We start from the raw sequence: 24,863 nt of genomic DNA, 5'->3' as shown, positions 1-24,863 counted from the left end.
ACAACGCTTGTGTGTTTTGATTAATCTACTCTTTCGCAGGAAACTACTTTTTTTTTTTTTTTTTTTTTTTTTTTTTTAAATTGTGCCACAGCAATTCAATACACGTGATAAGATTGAGATAAGAATATATCTAATCATCAAGATTGGCACAAAATTGCGATGTATTAGAACGACATTCGGAGCGCGGAAAAAATATATAAATTAACTTTAATTATATATTAACATTTGGATAGAGAAATCATATAATTCTCAAGAACATGCTCTTTCAAATATGATATCTGGGATGACAATTTCGTGTACTATATATGGTAAGGCAAAATAGAGGATTATCATCAGGTATCCCGATTTCTCTTGTCAAGTATACAATACGCCGCACACCGCACACACATATACAACATATACAAGAATCGTTTGTTTGTTTTTTTTGTTTTTTTTTCTACATACTAACATACACGAACATGGCAGACACAAATCCACTTCCACATTAATTCTATTAACTTCATCCTTGTCGACATAAGCATCGACGGCGATTAATACACGGAAATGAATTTTAATCTGAATGATTTTCATTTTCTTTTGTATTCCTCATCTTTTTCAACACATTGTGTGCTAATCACGGAGTATACATATATTTGTATAAAGATCGCGATAGTTTAGCGTGACAAAATTCAGCACTATTATGTACAACGTAAGTACTGTGATCGCGAAAGCAACGTGAAATGATTTTATACAAAAAAAATCCACAAATTCTTCCAGCGCGTTCTTCAAAACGCGAGCTGACAAGACTGTCTCGAATCTCGCATCAAAGCACGTGAATAGATGTTGCGCGGCGAGAGTATCCCACTCGAATCATTTACATCATTTGCATTCATGATTTTGGGTGATGATAAAAATTTACAAAAAAACAAAAAAAAAGAAAAAAAGCATAATGCTAAATGTCTAAGTAGAACCATTTATCCAACATCCATGATAATATATATGCACAGTAGACAAATTATGTAAATTATATTTTCACATACAAGATTCTTCTAAATTAAATCGTATAAGTTATACATATCTATGTAAAAAATTAAGCTAAAAAAAACAGGTTTTGAATCAACTTTCCTCTTTTTTTCAACTTACGAATAACGTCCGAGACATTGAGTTAATTTAACCAATAATTTAGCCAATAAGATACTCACTTTTGTTGTAAAGGACTTTTGGTTTAACTTTTTACATAGAATATATCGTTTATAATATTCAGTTCATGAAAAAACATCCTTTATGCAGCAATACAACAATCTTAATAAAAAGGACGCGTTTTTTTTTTCTCAGTCAGAAAGCAAAACTTACTTATGGAACTGTTAACAATTCAATATGTCAATTCTAGATTAAAAACAACCAATTATTTACGCGTATATACAAACGAGATTCGATTTTAATCACATTAAATTTTAAATGCACGCGATTATAAGTAGTAGAAGTTGAGATCTGTAAACAAAAAAGCGCAAAAAAACAAAGAGTGCTCTCACAAAAATAATATTTGGCTTACTACGTTTTGCAACGTCTAATCGATAAATATACAATACCCAGGGGTTTAAAAAAAAAATGGAAAATTTACGTATAAATGCTGTTGTACAACGTTGGATGTTATAACTCAACTGTCTTTGGTTTGGTTATTAGACAAAACTATTTGTCCTAAAATCTCCAACAGTGTCATATAACAGTTTAATATAAACTACTGCACAGAATGGAAATTTGACTGTTCAATATGGAATGCAAAAAATAATTAAATTAATGATAGATCTATCCAACTGATTACTCTTGTAGGCCAGATGTTAATCACAGAGGTAGCGTAGGTTATACGATTTTTAAAATATATATTCCAATATATATTCCAGTATCTCTACACGGTTTTTTTTTTTATCGCGTTCACACCGATACGAAAGTCTAGTCTGGAAAACCAAGTAAAGACGTACACGTAAAAACTAATACTTATCTCTAACATCGAAATATACTTCCGTCCTTACTTTTATTTAAAAAATAAGAAAAAGGAAGAAATATTTATTCCATCTGGCCAGGTTTAGGTTTCAATTAGATAGGCCTATCATACATTCCGACACACTTACCTCTTTCTATAAATTATTATAAAATAACTTCAATAATTATTGTACAATTCAACAAATTATTATAAGTATTTGATACTGTAATTGCATTGTCGATTTGTTTTCAAATTGTAGAAAAGATAATAAGTAGGGAAATCTTTTCTTTAGTAGATTTTTTACCCAATAGGTACAAAAAATCTCTGCAGCAGTTTTTGTGTAATGCTACTATATAAATATATTTAACTTAGCAAGCATTCTCTGCTTTCCAGCATGCCTCTGCCTTCCAACGTTTCCTTGAGTGTTTGGTAAAGTTGTAATTGTTGCTCTGGCTTCAGACTATAGACCTAGTGAAAAAAACACACGTGTTTATGAAAACTTGTTTTCATCAAAGTAAAATTAAAAAGCAATGATATGTAAAAAAAAAATTTATTTATTCAAACTTAAGCAGTTTCTTTTTTCATTACCTGCTGCAATAGCTTCTGGGGTGACGCAGTGTGAATAAACGAAGAAATATAAACGTTCACAAATGTCGCCATTAAATATTGACAATCAAATCTGTCCATTATTCCTCCGTGACCAGGAATTACATCACCGAAGTCCTGTGTAAAGAGAGTACCGTAAATTAAAATATTAGTTCAATTATAAAAGAGAGATCGCGTATATAAATTTCATATATTATCAAAGTACCTTAATTTTAAACGCTCTCTTAAATCCGCTAGCAAAGAAGCCTCCAAATGGTCCGATTACAGAGCTGAATATTGACATCGATAACGAATGCAGGATAAATGGATATAACGTTAATGTAGATTTTCCATTTATCTGCGCACATTAAAAAATATCTCAGTGTCAGACACGCGCGTACACGTGATTTAAACATTTCATACGTAAGAAGATTATGTCAACAATACCATTTTGGATATTACTTGAAGACTGCTCGGCAACGTATATTCTTGTGGTTGGAACAAACTTGACGGTTCGCAATCCATAGTCATTCTTCCTAAAGCCTCACTGTACTCAATAGGACAAACAAAGTAGCGGTATTGACACATAACATACGACATCTAAAAACCAACGTTTCATTAGCTTAGAGAAAAAAATTCTTATTTCCACTGACAATTACGCTATTACATTACCAATAAGCCGAGTATAACAGTTGAAATACCACCACCGATAAAACCTTCCCAAGTCTTCTTTGGAGATAATTTTATTAATGGTGTTCGTCCAAAGAAGAAACCGAACATATACGCCATTACGTCATTAATTACAATCATACTAACGGGAACAATAAACCTGAAAGTATTTGTAAAGTAAAATAAGAGTGTACACACAAACAGTTGTGTTAACATTGTTTTTTTTTCTTTTTTTTTTTTTTAATAGACGTACCATATCAATCCCTCAAATATATTCTGAATAATAAGGTAACTTTGTGTCACAACAATAAGCAGCGCAACATGTGTCCAGGCAAACAACGAAAATTGTTTCATGTAATACTTCTTCACAAGCGAAAGAACAAACCATACAAAACCAACGATGTAGAGACAGAATGAAATAAATCGATGATATGTGACGAGTACACGCAGATATCCCTGGAGACATTATTAATAATTATTATTTGTGCATTAAAAAAATATGTGACAATTATCATAATTATTACTTATAAGGTGCATGTGTATATAAATTTTTTTATATGTACAATTTGTTTCTTCAATTAGAGATACCTCTGATAAGGAAGTCTTACAAAATAATGAAGCCATAACAGATATATTCGAATAAAGATTAAAGGCTTGGCACTTGTCATGTGTGTATATGTACATATAGATAGTGTATATACATATTGCTTTGTTTTTTAAAGCAACAGAAGAAACATAACAGAAAACTTAAAATATTGTTTTTGCGTATGTGGAAATAGAAGGAAACCTTCTTACCGTTCGATTAATCACCACTGCAAAATAGTCCATTAAATTTTCTCCATAAAAGAAGTAGTTGGAAGTTAGCAAAAAATACCAAGATAAAGACCTAAACCACGGCAAACCGTGGATTCTATATACAGCGTATCCAATATTGATGATTTCTTCAAAGCATTTTACTTGTACAATTAATGTCTGCAAAATCAAATATATATTTAAAAAAGATTCATTGTATCACTCTTGATCTAAAATATTAATATAATAAATATTTCAAAACCAGCTTACTGTAATCATCAAAGCTAACGGACCGCCGTAAATAATAAGACAAAATCCAGCTATCATAAACCAAGTAAAAATAGTTCTGATTATCCAATTGCGCCAACTATAACATTAAAATATCAATAAATCTTTACTTCGCAATCAAGATACATAATTTTTTTATAATTCTATCAAATGGAATTTGAGCAATCTTTTGATTTAATACATGAGAGGATTATAAACAGTGAGTTATCTATTATACAAATAAGGAAATAATATGTATGTATAATATTTTTACCGATCTGGAAGACCAGAGAGAACAGAACTTAAAATATGCGGAGTATGATCAGTTCCTTGAGGTAAAGATTTTGCTAATTCCTCCACCTCCAGTTTTGCATCATCTTCAGATTCGATATCCTCTTTCTAATAGAAAAGAAATTGTACTACTTCAATAAACAATGTCATAACAATTAAATTAATATTTTCCTTAACAATATCACTTTTTAAAAATTTTTCTTGCAAACAGTTTGCTTTCTTATAAGTAATGTATTATCGAGTTGAATAAAATGTAAACAAGAGATTCTTTGAAGTTTAACAACATTAACTTGGATAAGATAAATGCGGGAAGAGAACTTGACAGAAGGACACTTCAAATGTTTATTTTGTACGTGTGCAATTCTATTTTTAGCGCATATATTTATGTATACGTATACACACATACGTGTGCAAACATCATCGAATTAGTGTGCGCGCACGCTTTGGTGTTATAGCAATAACTGTCAAATATCTATGTATATATTGACACACAACATATGTACTTATTTATATCGCATCCGCGTAAGATGACGCGGCGGAGCGACGTTCGACTCGCGTGCGAACAATCATTAAGTCGGCATTAAAGCGGGACAACAATCGTCACCGATAATTGCGAGGCAATTGAAACAATTACCTCACAAATAGAAAACAAAAAATCCGTTTATATACCTGATCATCGCTGACGTCCCGCGTTGCCGCCGACACATCCTCAGTCGTTCGCTTGCGTATCTCCGACATCGCGAAACCGTTAATAAACTCCGACAAACTCGGCGATTATCCCGCAGTAATATCCCGAGATGAAAGTTAACGTTGCGCCTGCCCGTCAATTCGTGTCCGCCGATCGCGTAATTACATATTTTTTTAAGTAATCAAACGCGCAAACATATACGCGACACACGTACGCGCCACACCACCGTGCACATATGTATGCGACCGCAGAGAAATTAAAATCACACGATGATATTCGCACAGTCACTCGTGACCGTTCGGTCGTGTTCGGTATTCCTCGGTTAGATCAATGATGGTCAACCATAGACGCGTACGTGTGTATATAGATGATGTGTTTTACCAGAGAGAGAGAAGCCTGATCTGTAAGCGGTCATCCCATTGTTGTGCTTTTTACGCGCCGGTTTCAACGTCATTTAAATCCTCAAAAATGATGTATAAGGACCTATGTAGGATGCGACATCCAAGCAGACAAAAATCGTTCACAGCGGACAGCTTTCTCGGGAGATGTTCACTGTATAGTTTACGTTACGTGTTAAATATTTTTCGATTTTGGCATTGAATTGTGGAACGCGGTCTTTTCTCTCTCTCTCTCTCTCTCTCTCTCTCTCTGTCGATAATGACCTTGAGAACGCATGTTCCCGCTCGCGAGCGCCGCGATGTCTACGTTTTGCGCATGACAACTACGACGAATCGACAACCGAACAAAACTACTCGATTTTCGGTTCTGTTCCGTGCTCTCTCTCTCTCTGCCGCGCGCGTTTTTCGTTCGATATTTCGATTATCGCGAGTCTCGATATCGAAATCGAATTACAGAGAACAGTTGCGCGGAGTGAGCGCGGGAGCGCGACGAATTGGAATTATATATGCGTTCGACATTTATATAAAAATGTCAATATTCATGAGAAACATTTTGTCATCTGTAATGTAAAACCGTTTTTAGCATAGAATATAATAGTGGATAATGCGTCACCGCAATGAGACAGTGTAAAATAAAAATGATAATGAAGTTGTCAAATAAAAAATTCACATGAATTTAGTTCTTGCCGATCGTAAAACAAAATATTGAAAAGAACCGTGAGTTATCGCATCGTGTATTGAATGTTAATAAATAAATCAATAAATGAAAAAATATTTGCGCGCACATTAAGAATCTCTGATTTAAGAATTGCGTCACCCTATTTTCTGTTTTCATATTTAAAATAACTTTTTAGATAATTTTAGATAATTTCTCGATGTTGCAAATTTGTACGTCTTTCTGGGGATAAAAGTCCCGCACATATGGACAAATTGAAAATATCGGGTTATAGAAATAATTATACATATAATAATATTGAGATGATCTTTCTCTCTCTCTCGATCTTCTCATTACACGACAATATATAATTATCCATAATCGGATATAAAATTGTCCGTACGAAGGACTTTTTTTCTCGGATATAATTATTCTTATGATATATTTGCAGGAATAATGATTTCGAGGCGCAAGCGCACTCTTTAGTTGCTATCTGTGATCTAGTCAATTGTAAGCCGCGGTTGTAGACATGTCAGTACCTTTTTTTATAACAGTCGGCCATGATTAGTTATTGTTAGTTAGTTGTAGTCGTCGTTACAGTTCAGTTGTATCGTTTTTTAACGAAATATATTTTACGAAACAACAAAAAGTGTGTTGTCCTTCCACTCCCAAATCGCCGTGGGCGCGCGTTTCTTACGCACGAGCCCAACAATATTAAAAAAAAAAAAAAAAAACAATATTAAAAACTTCTAATTTTGTTTTTTCTTTTGTATTTCAAAATGCGTTTTATTTTGGAGTCGATATACACGCAATGGAGCTTGTCGAGTGTTGTCGTGAAAAAATGATGTGAGTTGACGACGAAGGTTGTTTCGAAGAGGATTTTGGTGATGATATCCGACGACTGCAATTGAGATAAATATAATGTGTACTTCTTTTCTGAACACTGTAAGATGAATTGTTTACCAAAGATTTTCAAGAATCGCTCGAAAAACGTTTCGCAAACTTCAAACCGCGTGGATTATTGTCGCAGAATGATAAAATGAGATTAGGTGAGAGCAAGAATAGAAAGAAGGTCTTGTCTCAACCCGACGGGAATAATGTTCATATTAGCGGTATCTTAAAACCAAACGTTCGACTAATTTTGAAACTAAAGACACGTTCCCAGCACAAAAGTCCGAGAGACATTGTGAATTAAAATTAAATTTTTTTTTTTAATATACATATATATATATATGTGTGTGTTTCTTTTTTTCTATATTTTCTCTTTTCTTTTTCTTTTCTATCGAGAAAAGAATAAACTACGAAAGAAAAGCAATCGAAGAATTATCAATCTGCTTATATATTAGTGCAATTATGTGACTGATAATTATTCTACTACTTGTTATCGTTCTTTATTATCATCTTCGTCACTGACTGCTGCAGAACGTTGAAAGACAATCGCAATGTCAATCGTTTCACTTGTTTTCCTTGAGAAACAACATGATTCGCGCATTGGTTTTTTTTTATCAAACAATGTTATTAACGTTCTATCTGTAGTTGGTTTTATTATATCATCTTAATTGTTACTTATCTCTTTTCTACATTTGTGTACAATTCGAAATGGCGAAAGAAAAGAGCTATTATTATTGCAAACAAAACCTATTATCAGACCTTCTTGTCACGAATAAGATCTAAATGTTATGCAACAATAATTGTACATAAATCAAGCAAATTGTAAGATGATGACGCATAAATTCGAATCGCGTAACAAATATCTACGCAATCAATTATAATATATGTATAGTCACTGTGCTTGCATGTATGTACCCATCTATTTTCTCCCACTACATTACATACATATGTATATATAGCATACTTACTATAGGAATCCACAAGTTGAAAGTCTTTTGGCGCGACTTTAGTATTTAACTTACCGTAAAGCAGCGCATCATCTTTCGAATGATCTCGCTAATTTGTTTCTTTTATCGCGTCAACATTTTTGTTCAACTTATTACTACAGATTTTTCTTTAATTAAAAAACATTTACGTTCATGAAACACATAAAAAAAAACAGTATAAAAATAAATAACAGTACAAAAGTTGTAAAAATATAATAATAGAAATAAAAACAAAATTTTACTAATAAAAAATTTACAATTTTAACGTTGTAGGAAAAGGGCCAATATAAGCAAAAACCTGGTTGTTAATGGTGAATATGTTTATTATTTAAAGATCAGACGTTTTTTTGATCCACTTTTTAAGATCTTTTTCAGTGATAGTTTAGCTAAAAAACAAAAGGCTGATTAGTGCTTGTGAAGTCATGTCAAGTGGTTTGCAAAATGATAGTCAAATTGACCATGAGTCACAGTGTTTTTGTTGTCGTATTCTTGACTTATGAATTTTAAAACTTTGTTTTATTTTGTAGTTAAAATAAAAGTTTTACAAGTTTTAGAACTTTTTTGTTATCGTGTTCTTGACCTGTAAATTTTAAAACTGTCAAGTTTTAAGTTATTTTTACTTATTTAAAACTTATTTAAAACTTTCAACAGTTTTAAAAGTTTTAAAATTTATGAGTCAAGAACACGACAACGAAAATACTGTGTTAAACTTCGACTCATAATTTGACTACCATCTTGCAAATCACTTGGCACGACATCATACGCACTGTCTCTTTTGTTGTTTAACTAGACTATCACTGAAGAAGATCCTAAAAAGTGGATCGAAACGTCTGATCTTTAAATTAATAATAATAAACATATTCACCGTAACAACTAATCTCGTATTGGCCTTTTTCTCACAACGTTGAAATTTTCACTAGCAGATAATTTTACGCGTTTACAATTTTAATAAGAATAAAAATAAAACTACACGGTGAATTTTGTGACGACTGATTTTGTGTCGGACTGTTCGATCGAAGATCATCAGATTATATTAAAGAAGGAAAAATGCGGATATCGATGTTCGTCTGGTTGTTATTGTATTTGTCAACGTGCCATGGATATCGTCTGCTCGGAGTATGTCCCTTTCACGCCAAAAGCCATTTCATTATGTTCGAACAGCTGATGAAGGGTCTGGCCAGGAAAGGTCATCAGGTTGATGTAATAAGTGCGTTTCCGTTGAAAAAACCTTACCCGAATTACACCGATATCGTGAAACTGAAACCGCCTGTTGTTCTGGTAAACAATATAACGTACGACTTTATGCGGCAAACGTTGAACGCTAATCCAACATTTGCCATCGCGACGATTGGAGGCAACGATATGTGCAAGAACTTAGGGCATCCGGAGATACAAAAACTGGTGCGCAATCCGCCAAAGGATCCACCTTACGACGCGATAATTTTGGAAGTATGTGAAAACAATATTTTGTTTGTGCTATTCTCTTGCTATTTTCTTTTTTTCTCTCTCTCTCTCTCTCTCTCTCTCAGTAAAATTTCAACAGTAAAATATCGCATTTTGTTTATCATATATAACAAAAAATGATACAAGGTTTAACCGCGTGCGTAATAGACGGCACGTGCGATGATCATTATCTGTTATGTAACATGTTCTTGTTTTAAAATGAATACATGTTGAAATCACAAATCAAAGTGTCGAAGAAAAAAAAACGCCATCGCTCGTATGAGAAACAAATTAAAAAATTTCGATGCACAATCCGAATTTAATACAAAATCCACATGTCTTGTGATCGAAGTCCAAACATTAAGAAACTGTTTGCAAAAAAAAAAAAAATATTTTTTAGAACACTTTTGCGATTACTCTTGCGCCGCAATGATAAATATATTAGCTGTGCAATCTTTTCTATTACAAGAGATCAACAGAGGGTAATAGATAGTTTATCTGTATTCTCCGCGATGGGTAGTAGCAATGAAACTAGAAAATAAATACGCAAATTACTTTTCAAGATCTTCGACAATGTATGTGTATACAGTGACTAATATGATTAATGTCGTAACGGCTCTAGTAGATCTATATTCATACGTCATTCGATTAGAGCATTTCTACCTTCAACTTAAAAAAAAAGAGAGAAAAACTCGGCAAACAAGATTGTCATGTATTTTCAATAATATGCGGATGTGGACCGAGACGCAGGCAATATACAAATCTCTGTGTATATTAGAAAAAATTTTAGTTTGGTTTTTTTATTTTTATAATAAATAATAGAGTTCAATGGATATCGTATTCTTTACCGATCTATATCTCCATAATAATACTAATATATTTTTGCCTAGGCGTTTGGTTTTCATTGTTTCGCAATCATTGCCCACCTGTGGAACGTTCCTCTGATTGGTATTAGCACAACGTCGCTTTATCCGTGGCTACACAGGCTTATCGGTCAGCCCGAGAATCTGGCTTTCGTCCCAAACAATTACGTTACCTACGTCGATGATCTGAACTTCTGGCAGCGTCTGTACAATAGCGGGAACGCGTTGTTTAACAAACTGTATTTCAATTATCTCACAACGAAGACGCAAAACAATATTCTGAGAGAGCATTTTGGACCGGATGCGCCGACCGTGCAAGAACTGGAGAAGAAATTCGCCATAATTCTCATCAACTCTCACATCGTATTGAATAAACTCCAGCCATTGGTACCTGCCGCGATAGAAGTCGGAGGGCTGCACGTTCAGGATGAAAATTTGAAGCTGCAACCTGTACGTACATACATTTATTGTTATTGTTACAATATACCCGAAATGTTTTTTGTTCTTTTCCCAGCAATTTCTCCGTTTGTTTGTTTGTTTTTTTTTTTTCTATGTTCGCATCCGTGTCTTACTTCTCTTGCAAAAAATGTTTGTTAAAGTCTTCAATTAAATTATTTATTTTTTGTGAATCATATTTCTATGTGTATATATTGCATAACGTTTGTAATACAATCAGCAGAGAAATACAAATAAAAAAGATCTCTGTAGATAAAAAATCTAGAGAGTTGTTACTCGACGTAACTGCGTGCGAAATAAAAAGTCTTAGTTGATTGTAAATTATATTTACATCACTTGTTGTCATATAGTGCGTGTGTGTTATCTAGAACAATCAGCATTTTGTGACAGTAAATGTTTTAATTAGACGTGTTTGAAATCATGAATCACGCACATCCCTATATCTTCATTAATATCGTTCTTATATCACTTTATGTCTTACGTTCATATCTAATCTCATATAATTGGCTGGCTTTTGCAAGCGTTCACTTGTTGTTGCACATCTGTTGCATGATCTGTTATAAATCTTCAAGAAAAATATTAGTGAATAAAAGAATCACAATCACGTAAACGAGATTGCGTTTCTGCTACAAACGCAGCCGCTATATTCTCGTCTTAAATAAAACTGATACAGCTCGTATACAACGAGGACAAAATGTTCAAGTTCTCGTACATTTCTTTGCTCTAATCATATTTGAATTGCTGTCTCATTATTTTTATTCTCCACGTAGATGGAAACAGAATGTAAAAGAACGAAACAGTCACAATATCGCGCTGACGCTTCATTTTCAGGAATTAGAGAAGTGGATGAATGACAGCAAAGACGGCATCGTCTACTTCACTTTTGGCTCCATGGTAATGATCGAGACGTTCCCACGCGAGTTCCTGAACATACTCTATTCCTCTTTGAGAAAAATAGCGCCCGTGCGGGTTTTAATGAAGATTCCGAATCCGGATAAATTACCGTCCGGTTTACCTGAAAATGTTTACACCTCCCCGTGGATGCCGCAGATTAAAGTATTGAGTGAGTATGTGACTTTTGATGAAAGTTGAAACCGATTCCAATCAGTTGATCGGAAATTTATAAAATTATCTGACAATAGTGTGTGTGTGTGAGAGAGAGAGAGAGAGAAAGAGAGAAAATGGATTGAATTTATAATCGCATGTTTGCAATAATAAAATATAAATTGATATTTTTGACGTAAGAATGTAACGTATTGCAGAACATCCTAACGTAAAAGCTTTTATCACTCATGGCGGACTCATGGGTACGCAAGAGGCGATAACGTACGGTGTTCCTATGATCGGCATACCGCTCTTCGCCGATCAATTTAAGAATATCGACTCGTACGTAGTCAAAAATGCCGCACTGAAGCTCGACATTAATACGCTAACGGAAAAGGACATGGATGAAGCGTTACACGAGATACTACGGAATCCTATTTACAAGTAGATCAAACAAAAACGCATATTTTTTTTCCTATTTCATGCATATTCTCTGTCCGTTATCTATTATTTATTACAAATCAATATCGAACGAATTTTGAACGTATGTAAAAGTATACATATACATATATATGTAATGCAAGTGCATTGTGCTTTATTACGCGCACGTATACATATCGTCCGCACAGAAAAAAAAATTTCCATTGGACGTCAACAGTTGCATGCGATATCTGAAAAATGTCTAATGAAATTTTTATTCCGTATAAATATACATATATTACATATGCACACTTTTACAACTTTTAAATTGTTTTTATTTAAAAATTTGCATGTTTCGTTATCGAATTATTTTAACTTCGGTCTTTTAAGATAATATTTATCTTTTGAATATATTCATTCAATATATATAGATATTCAGATATATATATTCGAAGATAATGTTTATTTTTGAACGTATATTTATTTATATTTGTGTTTTTTCAGGGAATCTGCTCAAAATATATCTCGAAGACTCACTGATCAACCGTTAAGTTCTCTCGATAAAGCTATCTATTGGACCGAATACGTTATCAGATACGGAAACGACGCCTTGCGATCACCCGCTGTAGATTTGCCCTGGTATAAATTACATCTCATCGATGTGATTGCGTTTCTGTTGCTTTGCGCGTTAGGTCTGATTGCCGTTGTAGCATTCGTTGTGCGTGCGATATTGGAAGTGACGACGAATCACGGAAAGACAATTGAGATAAACAATTTAGAATCAAAAAAAGTGAAGTGACATCAACTTCAAATGTTTTTTTTTTTTTTTTTTTTTTTTTTTTTTTTTTTTTTTTTTTTAATTAATTTTACTGTACAAAATATAATTAATTTCTTTTAGTAGAAAGTGAACCAAAGAGTTTGCATACTTATCGAACCAATCTCTTCGCGATGTGTGTTCTCCTACAAATATTTTACTCAAACTAAATGTAATGTGAGTATTTGACAGATCCCGTGATACGCATGTAGAGTATTGTGTCTTTTTTATGTGATGTTCCCGTTATTTACACCAAACATATATTATTTTTACGCGTATTGCAAATAAAATAACGTCTAGGTCTAGACGATCGTGGTTTTTTTTTATTTTCACAAAAGACTTCCGAGATCTTTAATTTCTTTCCGATAACGAACGCTGTTGTAATGTCGTGACTTTGTTAAGAAAAAAAATATATCTATCTCTTCTGTAACAGAAGTTGTTTTGCCATTGATATTATATATCATGTGTCTATTTTTTAATTTCAAATGAGTCAGACGTAAGCAACCGCAAGTATATATATATATATACTTAGTACTCTGGTAATGTAAATTGTACCTTTAATATTTGCGACAATAGAAGATGACTCTTTTTCGTGACTTAGCATAAAAATTAAAAGCTACTACATATAATTACTTCCCGCGGCATTACGCTAGATCGGGTTATGCAAACACACCCTGTGATGACTGTGATTCCTTGCGTTCTCTGAAAACACATTCGTGAGTATTAAAAAAAAAAAAAAAAAAAAAAAAAAACACACATGCTACACACGCAACAGTACATAAAAATGCTGTCGCATCATGTATTTTTTATACTGGCGGCAAATACTGATTAGATCCAGCTGGTAAAGTGCTCTTTCGATAATCGTATCCGTCATCGGGAACAATTTGCGGGGTATCTATGTGCGAGTGCATGGTCTGTTTCACCCAGGTCATATCGATGGGTGCGAACGTCGCCACCTATAAAACAGAAAAACATTCTTAAGTCCAAGCTTTATTTATTATAATTAATTCGCATTTTCACCATTATCACATGTTTCTCAATGTCAACAAATGTCGGCGCTATAGCGTGGCAATATTTATGTAGACCTACTTGATTTGTAGGCAAACATCCGGTATCTTGGCTATAAATTCCGGCGATGTGATAAGCTCCTTTTCCATCGTAACAGGCTAATGGCGCTCCGATGTCAGCCTGACACATGTTGTTCTCATCGTGCGCTTTGCCGCAAATTATATTATGCGCTATATTGAGTTGCGACTCCGCTCCCAATAAGCGATTCTGACAAACGTCGTGCGATAGAAGATCGACATCGACCATGTGCATAATGGCCCCGGCATAATGAGCTAAAAAAATATTCGAATGTGCATGTTTATTCATTCTAAATGCTTTGGATATTTTTCAAAAGACAGAGATAAAATTTCAAGGATTTTGTGTGTGTATAAAGTTTTAACACACGATGTGTGCCGTAAGTTTAGAAATAAAAAACATTTAATCGCACAGTTCTAATCACTGCGAGCGTATATTTACCCTGCAGTATAGATTTGCCCCATCCCGTCACGATGCATTGCGAGGTTTCCTGCACTTGATAGTTGTCAGGAAGACACAGCGTGTTGATGTGCAAATTGAAGGACGCAGGATGCTCCAAGATCAACATGGCCGTGTCGTTGCTCGACAATCCCTGCACGTATCCGGGATGATACTTGATCGTTCGCACGTTGATGATTTCGAACGGAAGCGGCTCCTCGTGTTTCAGCTCGTAGCCCAGTTTCCATTCTCCGAGTTTAACGGATATGTCTTTCGGTTCAAATCTAAGGCGAACATTCATTCGAGAATTGGCCGCGGATAAAAATACAACATAAAAAATTGTAAATAAAATATCATCTAATTTTCTCACACAATTCATACGAAATTAAAATTGTTAACAATCTCTTACTTATTTACACAACCGGCGGATGTCAAAACGACGTCAACCGCCACGAGCGCGCCGGAGCACAAAATTTTACGCTCTTCCGACCATAGGACCATCGCCTGCCAGGGAATTTCAGCGAAAGCAGCATCGGAATCTCTGAAGCCATGCGGTCGTTGTTCCTTTCGATATTCAAACATTTAAAATTACGTTTGAGAAAAATATAAATTGTTCAAATTATCGCGAGTGGACAATTACTCCTCGTGTTTTTTTCTTCATTTTTAAAACTAATTTCGATAACACATTATAGAGTGAAAGTTTCAAAAATTTCACATGCTAATAGTAACGGAAAATAATAAAGAGAAGATACTTACGTAATTTCTCACTCCACATGGATTATTCGGCGGCAATTCTGGTATTTGCGATAATGGCGGCAATTCTGGTACTCGTGATAATGGCGGCAATTCTGGTACTCGTGATAATGGCGGCAATTCTGGTACTCGTGATAATGGCGGCAATTCTGGTAATTGCGACAATGGCGGCACGTCGGGAACAATAGCCTCCGGCTGGATACTCGAACCGGACTCGTACGGTGGTTTGGTGAACGGCGCGGGTGTGCTGGGCGACGTTATTGGGATCTGAGTTGAAATTGGTATCACGCGTTGCGGTGTCACGTCTGTATTATCGATCACCAAGGTTTGCACGACATTCGTGGGCTGTTCGTGAATCAACGGCGGTTGCGTGACCGGGGGTCTGAGTATCGTCTTCGTGGGCGGCTTCCTCGTAGGCGGTCGCACCTTCGCGATGTTCAGGAACGTCGGAAAGCCCTGTTCGTCGAAGCCGCCGCTGTAGTTGGCCGGCAAATTTCCCGTCGGCCACGGATCCACGTAATCCGGATCGCGACAACACTTGCCGATCACTCCGGTCTCTGGATTTTTGCAGCTCTGCGAATCAAAGAATCGATATATTTACAAAATTTTATTTTATACACACGAGTTATTAGTATTAATTAACTTAAAAATAAGAATACAAAACTACTGGACAAAATATTCGCTTTGCGTTCTCTGCAGAAACAAACATTTTACAAGAGATTGTAACATTTTTCAAAATAATAATTATAACATTGTCACTTACGCTCAACGGGACGCGACGTAACAGCTGACTGCTGGTAAGCGCAACCGGTTCCTTGCTGATTACGCCCTCCAATGTGCAATACTGCTCTTCAACGCAGAGCAAGGCGGCCGCGCATCCCGAAGGAATCGAAAATTGAAAGACCGAAGCGGGATTGGAGTTTGTAGGAGCCGATTTGATCGGTAAGACCGGCTCGCTGGCGCTAAAATCGCCTGAAACAATGCCAAACGCACGTAAGAGAGAATATCCTTTCGCTTTTCAAATGCGATTTCATTAGTTTGTTTTTTAATCGAAAAAGAAAACAATTATTACTTACCCGATTGATATTGAGTCTGTTGATTGGTATCAGCGGGTATGTGATTGTAATCGACAGGCGCTTCCTCAGCGGACTGATTGGGAGATTTGATCGCGTATTTGCCATTTGACGCCGACTGCGATTCGCCGTCGGTTTTCAAAGGTGGATTCAAACTCGTCACGTCCTCCTGATTATTTTCTCCATAGGGAACGTATCTCTCATCGTTCTCCAGTGTGGGCTCGGGATACTTCGGCCCCAACACCGAGTTGATCTGATCGTTGTTGTCGTACGGCGAGTTGTCGTATCGCACGGTGCAACACACTTCGTGGCTGAGCCTGCATTCCTGCACCTGTCGCGGATCAACATTGTTGGTGAGTCACAAAAAATATTAACAAACCTTGCAATTATCTTTCAGAAGAAAAACTTCAAAAAAAAAAAAAAAATTATCTCTACCTGTCCTGACCGAACAAAACCTTGCTTCAGAGGATGCACGTATCCGTCGTTACACAGACTTCTGGCCACGCAGACTTTGTTTTCGCCGGTGCAGCTGATAGTAAAATCGTCCGCGGCGCTGGGATAAGACGTCTGCAACGTCTGATCGTGCGACTGATACGCGTAGTCGGGATTTTGTTGCTCCTGTTGCAACGATTGACCTTGCGTTTCGTATCCCTCGAACGTGTCTGCGATCAATACGATCATCATTTGCAATCAATGTAACAAGATGTGTTATCAAATAAAAACAAACGAAAAATAAAGATAGTTTATGTCGTACTTTGTTGCGACTGTTGATAATCGAATTGACCGATTTGTTGAGGAACTATGTTCTCCTTGTAATTGGGAAAGACGTTGTCTTGAGCCTGGGAAGCGCGAGGATAGTTGCCGTAGACGAGTTGATCTTCTGAAATGTAATTCGATTGGAGACCAATGCGAGTTGCGACTCTTCCAATTATATTAAGGAAGATTATTTTAGAACAAAATACTTAAAATATATTTTTTTTTATTGAAACTCTCTACTAAGATTCAAAGGGACTATCTTTTTCCGAGTTTATCCTCGTAATTTCTTCATTAATTTTCTTGATTTTCTAATTAATTGTATACCGACCTGCTGACAACTGAGGTGGCGCTTCTCCGTAGGGGAGTCCACGTGTGCGCGTAGCTAACGCTACTACAACTAGTAGCATTTCCAGCAGTGGTCTCATCGTGAGATTAATCTGCAAACAAAGAAAAAAACCAGGTAAACTCGTTAAAACTAATTATTTCGACACACATGACGCGACGTCGGAACACGCGCGCGACGTACGAAAATAAACACGCGGAGATTCCATTAACGTCACTTCGATGTTTTACAACGTCAAAAAAAAAAAAAAAAAAAAAAGAATGGATTTCTATACGCGTTCCCCTTCGGCGCGCGAGCGACCGGTTCTTCTCAAATACCTCTCGGAATATCGCATAAACGCGATATATAAAAGTTGCACACACAAACGTTTGCAGCAAACGCGTTTTCCTTTAAGCGCGCATGTTGAATTTATTTCAAGACCGAGAGAAATATAATACGTAAGAGTACAGTATATATATATATATATGTATATATTTTTCTTTTGTAATTTTATTACATCTTCGCTTTCTCGTGTCGTCGCGCACGCTTTTGCATAAACCACCGATCCGAATCGAAGAGAGAATCGAACGGGATGCGTTAGGAGGAACGATAACGCACAACGTCTCCTCGCGAGCCTCGCGCGCGTCGATGCGACAAAGAATTATGCAGAAATATGACTGTTGCCTATACCGCAGAAATAATACGTGCGAGCAAACTCCTCACGTAGGAGGAGTTCAATTCGTTCGTGGGATCGCGCGAAACGGATCGAGAGACCGAGGGACTCTTCCCAGAAGAAATGTGATATGACGTATGCAAAAAATGAGATATATTTACGCGCAATGTCTTGTTTTATTATTACGCGATAACGTTTTTTTTTTTATCGAGTCGCAACACGAAAAGACGTATTGAAATCCGTGCTATTGCGCGAACTAATTACAAATTTAAAGCGTTTGCACAAAATGTCACGGCTTCTTTCAGGGACAATGTTACTCCTCTTCCTCCCCCCACCCTCCCTCCTACCCTCGTTGTTGCTTCATGTTTTTTCAATGAGATTTTCGCCAGTTCGTTAAATAATCGGCATAAGTCGTAAAATTATAAATTTACGATCTGCATTTAATTCACATCGGATAAATGTTAATCTCGATATCTCGCAACGAGCAATCTCTCGGATCGCCGCGCGCGAGACAATTACTCGCGAAATCAAAAAAACGAGTTAATTGCTAAAAAGGAATTTCGGCAAATTAAAGAGTTTTTCAAGATGTATTGTATCTTGTGTGTGTCATTTTCCAATGTTATAATACACGTGAGAGCGCGTGGGAAGATCACGGGCATCAGATCGAGCGCGAGACGTATGAACGTAGGAACGCGCATCTTCATATTCGGATCGCGATCGGTATTTTCTAAATATATGAAAATCCCGATGAAATAATCATCTTCGAGGACACGCTCAAACTTTTTTATTGTTGTTATTTGTCTAAAATAACGTTGTTTATGCGAAAATTATACAGCCCGAATTATATATAATTCCGATTCAAATGCGCGCGTTCGCCAGTTAAGGTGGCTGTAAGCGCACATCCTTCTCTCAATGATGTCACTTATAGCTGGATTATGATCAGGTCAGGGCCAGAGTCAATAGGCGCCGGTTAACGTAATAACGAAATAAAAATCCTATTTTGACAGTTTTTGCAAAATTGCATATATAAAGAGAAAATTACAAAACATTTCGTGCGGTACAAAAACAAATAAATATAACGAAGGTCAATTTCGAGCAAGAATGACGAATACATTCGAACGAAATTGAAGTTTTGATAAATATATATTTGTACATAAAAGCACAAAACGATCTCTCTTACAAGAGCCTTCTTCGGCGGATTAACAATATAATAAAAGAATTGAGAGACTCTGTCACGTGATAAAAGAGATAATATTGATACTAATTAAAATATTTTTTCATCATTTTATTACGTCAATCCCGAAGATCATGACAGCCTCTTAATTGTTTTATGATATTGTTAATATGCGATTGAAGAAGACTTTTTTGGAACAAGATTGAGACGGCTTCGCTTTCATGTAATTATCAAAAAAAACTTTAATTTCGCTCGAATATTATTCAACATTTTTGCTCGAAATCGACCTCCGTTATATTTTATTTGCATATTTCATATATTGCGCCACTTGTTGCCCAAATGATGAAACGCGTGCGATAACTTCAATTCCTTCGTCTAATTGCAATTTATTATAGCCTGTGATTTTTTTTTTTTTTTTTTTTCATCATTTGTTTTGCGAGAAAAACAAACTTATTATCGCGTTGTGTCGCACCGATTTCATCTCCTCTTTGCCAAATATTTTAAATTAAATTTCAAACTCTCACGCAGAGCATTGCGTAATCTTCTCTTGAAACTCCGTAAATGAAATTCTTGTGGAAAAACAACTCTTTATGTAAGAAGCGAATTAATAATCCGTTGGATCAAATCCTTCGATCGCAAAGAAAATAATGTTACGATTGCGTAATTATGTCAGAAAAGCGAGTAGAAAAAAAAAAAAAATAGACAAGAGTTCGTCACAACAAATTTGATTAATTGCAGCTTGATTATTGTGGATTATTTAACGATAATAGCCGCTGCGAGCGATATCAGAGACCCATTAATGACTGTGTGCATCTCTTTTGACGGACATAATCCGAATTTTTCATGAGTCACGGATCATCGTGTCTCATCGCAAAGATCTTCGTGGAATTCGAAACTCCCTTTGAGAGAGACGAGATGAGCGCGATGAGCGCATTACGGATTTCCCGCGTGTTCGCGTTTGTCGTCGATGATCTAAACATTTGCTTTGCAATTCACAAGCGTCGGCGGCGCTAATGGCTTGTGCGAGCAATTCGCGCGCGATTTACACGCTATTCACACGCTGACGTTCTTCGATACTGCAGCAGTGTCAATAATACACACACACACACACACACGTATCGCGTCAATGCGTGACACCTTCCTCAAGAAAGTGCAGTTTGCGTTATAATCCTTCCTGTTTTTTTTTTTTGACGGCAGCTCTTTGCCGAGAGTTGCGATTTGTAACTTAATGAAAGTGACAGTTTCTTAGGATGAGCAAAAGTATGAAAAAAAAAAATCTATACGAGTGAAATCGAACATCTAACACCAGTCGCAATCTGCGGTTAATTGAAAAATGTTTGGCTTTCTATTTCTCCCTTTCGCTTTCCGTTAGACAAATGAGTTCTTTGACTTTTTTTAACACTCCCGCATCGTTATGAAACAAACACAATCTTCGTGGGAGTGTACCGAGTGTGCTACACAAGTGCGATTTTGCGAGAAAGAGAGAGAGAGAAATGTTATATAAATATTTTGCATATTTTACTCGCGTTATTTCATAATAAACTTTTAAATAATTAATTAGATCTTCTGTAATTTTGTTATATACATATGCATGCGGAATAATCTTTGGCACACCGCGGCGTACGTATATACATATATATATTACGACACCGCATTTCTTCTCGCAAAAGAAAAGAGAGAGAGAAAAAAAATCTCTGCTTTCCACTTTCGAAGATACCGCACCGCATACACACACGGCTATTAAAAGCGACGATAAAAATAATAACATTGATCGCGAAGGATTAACGACGCCTCTCTTTGCGCTCTCCGTCTGCATGGTCGGGAGAAAGTGTCGAGCGCGGGCCCGTATAGGCCCGAAACGCCCGAAAATTCATGCGATGCGTTCGATTTCCATGATAAGCGCGCGCCCGTATCCGACGACGAAACGGGATACACGCATGGGAACGACGACGACGACGACGACGGTGACAGAGTGTCCGAGTGTCAAATATTATTTTGCAAATGTATCTCTTTTCGTTCGTGTGATACGCACTTTCACGTATACATTAGCACAAGCTACTACTTTCTCCCTCACTGAATTACGCCAGATTACTCGACTCGAATAAAATCGGGGGAACTTGTCGAAATTTTTGCGCGCGCGTAATTCTCCCCGAATAAATTCGAATCGAATAAATTGAAATCCGCGCGAGAGAGATCCGAGTGCGTGCACACGATCTCCGGGAAGGACAATTTTTGCTGAAAGATTGGTATGGTACCGCGTACGACAGGCAAGAAAAAGACTTGCGCCAAGTCTCCGGAATGTTTTGTTTCGCCAACAAAATATTTTGTTGACGAAATAAAACATTCATTGGCGAAATTTTTCTTGCCGGCCATGTGACAGCGAAACTTTTTTTCCGTGCGAGACAAATGAGCAATGGCCGAACGTTTGTTCGGTTGACTAGAGAAATAATTCAATACGTAAATATTATATAAACATAATAATGCAATATTAAAATATATTAAATATTAAACGCAACAAAACTTTTCCCAAAATATATTGCCATGTTTCAGAACGGATTTTCGTCAAAAATTACACGCGAGCGAAGTTTGCTGAATCTTGCAACACGACAACTCTCATATTTTAAATACTATTTCCTAACTCTTTACATTAAGTATATAATTATGTGTGTTATAATTATTTTTTTCATAAATGCGTCCGCGGCAAGTAGTACACGTCCGGTTATTGGGTACAGTTTACATTGCGCGAGCTCTTTCGTTGTATTGTTTGGCACATGAACGGACTGAAAATTCTTCTCTGGTTTTTTTTCCTTTTCCATTCTTTTTCTCTCTTTCTCTCTCTCTCTCTCTCTCTCTCTCTCTCTCTCTCTCTCGCTCACTTGCCCCTTTCTCTTGCGACATGAAAGCGCACAAATGACCTGTCGATTTTGACGCATTTCGATTGACGTTTCTGTAATGCGGGTGTAATATGCATATATATTGTAAATACTTAAATATTCACGTTCCCATTAATAACGATCGTCTCGACCGAATAGCTGCCAAGTAGAAACTTACTTTCGATTTGTCAATCAATAAATACTTTCACCGATACTCTGTATACTCTCGCTATACATAATTAAGACGGCTACGTAATTAACAGCCGAAATATATCCGTGGCGCTGCGTGCACCTTGTGCTCCTAAAGTTCGGCTAAAACAAAGCGCCTGAGCTTACAAAGTTTCCAGACAGAAACGAGAGAGAAAAAAATAAAGATCAATCGTTAAATGACACAGCAAATAAAATCAAATCGAATGTTGCAAATTGAAAAAAAAACAAATTTCTCTCTCGACGAAAGATAAAGTAATTTCGAAAATCCGACGATTTTACGCCAGACTGTCAATCCGTCGCTTGCCACACACGTTTTGGGTATTTCGCCCGGTGGCTCATCAATCAAATTCGAATAAAAGAATGTGTTTTCGTTAGCTACCAAAAAAAAAAAATAAAAAAAAAAATAATAAATGGACGTTTAATGAAGCTGTAGTTTGCGTTGCATCACAGAGTGTGTAATAGATATCTCGTTCGAATTGACGCAAGATCTCCACTCGCTGTTTTATTGTGTCCGAAGAATTTCTCCGCTAGTCACTCGTCTATTGTTCGCTCACACCTCCGTTTCTGAGTCGCTCGCTTCAATTTCACGGTCTTGCATGCGTCTCGTAAAAAAAAAAAACCTCGATCTTGTAACATCACATTGACAATTTACATATTTATATATTAGTTTATATATGTATAGCGCAATCGTCTGATTTTTTGATCTGAGAATTTTATTCCGCGGAATTTCGTAACGAAAATGCATATTCAATATATCGATGTCTCTCCGCGTTGTCGGCGTCGAAATGTCTCACCGAAATCAACAGTTTCTCCAGCTATGAGACTTCGCGATCGAACGCAGGGATAACGTCCGTCGAAAGGCAACACATTGCTGGACACAAAAAAAAAGAGAAAGAAAGAGAGAGAGAGAGAGAGAGAAATTAAAAGTCGGGCAGGCGTCACTTCCCGGAAACTCTCCCCTTTCGCCAGAGAATTTGACCTCCTATTACTCTCGCCGATGTGCATTTTACTTTTGGGAAAGTTCTGGTTACGAGGGGGGATCGCCCCCTCGATGGCCGGCGCTCGCACAACGCGCGTGGGATCCCGCTCGTCTGTTCTCGCTCGGCTCCGCTAGAAAGGAGCAAGGTCGCTAAATAACAAGATACTCCACTCTGATGTCATCCACACACGTGAGTTACGAAATCCGTGTCTTGCTTGGTTGCTTGTGTGTTTGCGATTATCAGCACTCGAGTTATTGTTGCTCGCGTGTCATTGTGCGCTTGACACGTTACAAACGATGTGTGTTTCTTCTTGCGATCGTAGAGAGATTCGGAGGAGATTAAAAAAATAAGAACATCTCAGCCATTTCTCCTTCTCTCCCCACGTTAACTTAATGTTCTTGTTACGTTATTCAAACTTAAAACAAAAGCAAAATTTTGTACGTTTAATTACAAATTTTAACTGCATATTAAAACTCTTAGTAACATTCCGTTCTATAAATAAAATTGTTTCGTAAATAAAATTCTCTCTCTTTCAATGACAAAAGAAAAAAAAACGTTAGTGATGTAAATCTAAGAAAAGTGGGTGTAAACGCGCGCGCGAGGATGGACACGCTCTAATCGTTCGGATGTCTGAATCCTTTCAACTCCTCCGACAAATCGCCGCTCGCGATCTCATAATTACGTTAACTTTCGCCGATTATTCGCATTCCACTCGATTCCACATCGCTCGGAATTTATCCCCAAAACGAGAAAGCAATCAGAATGATGAGAAGAATCCATCCGTCCGCGTGCTCGGACGCAATTACGTATCTTCACGTGGGATCGACGGGGCCGCGATCCTCCTTGCGAAATATCGAGAACGCATCCGTGACACTGGCGTCGTTGGACAACGCCGGGATTACATAAACATCGTATAGTCAAGAGAGTTCAAAGGTTCGAATTCTTCGACGACGACGACGACGACGACGGGACGCACGTCGTCAAAAAGTCGCGAGTCGCAGATTTCGGAATTGATGACCGACCGGTCTCGATGCTCATTGCGACCGCGTTATTGCAAACCGCGTCCTTATTCTCAGCGAATTTTCTTCTTTTCATTCTCTCTCTCTCTCTCTCTTTCTCTCTCTGTGTGTTGCGTCTTTCACACGCAACATTTCATTTCCGGATCTCGCGTGTCAAAATAGCCGACACGCATGTCGAACGATTATTTCTGCGATAATTACACAGTTTGTCCGGAAAGTTCCCGGACTACGTGAATTAAAAATCGAAAATGAAAGATATGGTTTATTAAACAAGTTTACACTTCAAG

General features: G+C 36.7%; 3 protein-coding genes across 8 annotated transcripts in view; 1 reads left to right on the top strand and 2 right to left on the bottom strand.

The window, feature by feature from the left end:
* Positions 1-36: 36 nt before the first annotated feature.
* Positions 37-5,810, bottom strand: LOC109857370 (phosphatidate cytidylyltransferase, photoreceptor-specific). The gene is made up of 10 exons (XM_020433596.1): positions 5,234-5,810; positions 4,548-4,672; positions 4,277-4,373; positions 4,010-4,186; positions 3,468-3,670; positions 3,218-3,374; positions 2,993-3,145; positions 2,772-2,903; positions 2,549-2,683; positions 37-2,428 (listed from the first exon to the last, which is right to left on the bottom strand). The coding sequence occupies exons 1-10, from the start codon at positions 5,300-5,302 to the stop codon at positions 2,324-2,326; spliced, it is 1,353 nt and encodes a 450-aa protein (XP_020289185.1). The 5' UTR covers positions 5,303-5,810; the 3' UTR covers positions 37-2,323.
* Positions 5,811-8,373: 2,563 nt separating this feature from the next.
* LOC109857356 (UDP-glucuronosyltransferase 2B20-like) lies at positions 8,374-13,974 on the top strand. Of its 5 annotated transcripts, none has more exons than XM_020433567.1 (6): positions 8,374-8,493; positions 9,202-9,631; positions 10,516-10,938; positions 11,776-12,007; positions 12,207-12,432; positions 12,913-13,974. In XM_020433567.1, exons 2-6 carry the CDS (start codon positions 9,230-9,232, stop codon positions 13,205-13,207), a joined length of 1,578 nt encoding a protein of 525 aa, XP_020289156.1. In that variant the 5' UTR covers positions 8,374-8,493; positions 9,202-9,229; the 3' UTR covers positions 13,208-13,974. The 5 variants fall into 5 exon arrangements, with proteins under 5 accessions (XP_020289156.1, XP_020289155.1, XP_020289153.1 ...); XM_020433566.1 differs by having other exon boundaries at positions 9,136-9,631; XM_020433564.1 differs by having other exon boundaries at positions 9,106-9,631.
* The window catches only part of LOC109857355, a 17,945-nt gene continuing 6,438 nt past the window's right edge, over positions 13,357-24,863 (bottom strand). Inside the window, exons 1-11 of one of the 2 annotated variants that reach the window (XM_020433562.1) lie at positions 18,165-18,267; positions 17,654-17,762; positions 17,324-17,449; positions 17,005-17,231; positions 16,573-16,900; positions 16,260-16,468; positions 15,500-16,069; positions 15,153-15,307; positions 14,747-15,027; positions 14,312-14,562; positions 13,357-14,178 (exon numbers count right to left, since the gene is read on the bottom strand). In XM_020433562.1, the coding sequence (XP_020289151.1) occupies positions 14,029-14,178; positions 14,312-14,562; positions 14,747-15,027; positions 15,153-15,307; positions 15,500-16,069; positions 16,260-16,468; positions 16,573-16,900; positions 17,005-17,231; positions 17,324-17,449; positions 17,654-17,750 (2,394 nt within the window). In that variant the 5' untranslated portion in view covers positions 17,751-17,762; positions 18,165-18,267 and the 3' untranslated portion in view covers positions 13,357-14,028. Of the gene's footprint in view, positions 14,179-14,311; positions 14,563-14,746; positions 15,028-15,152; positions 15,308-15,499; positions 16,070-16,259; positions 16,469-16,572; positions 16,901-17,004; positions 17,232-17,323; positions 17,450-17,653; positions 17,763-18,164; positions 18,268-24,863 lie in introns of those variants that run through there. The other variant, XM_020433561.1, reaches the window with a different exon arrangement.

The sequence above is a fragment of the Pseudomyrmex gracilis genome, unplaced genomic scaffold (assembly GCF_002006095.1).
Source record: "Pseudomyrmex gracilis isolate BER0280 unplaced genomic scaffold, ASM200609v1 scaffold_156, whole genome shotgun sequence".
Lineage (NCBI taxonomy): Eukaryota > Metazoa > Arthropoda > Insecta > Hymenoptera > Formicidae > Pseudomyrmex > Pseudomyrmex gracilis.
The sequence above is the reverse complement of the archived record's forward strand: the minus strand, read 5'-3'. Positions and strand labels throughout refer to the sequence as shown.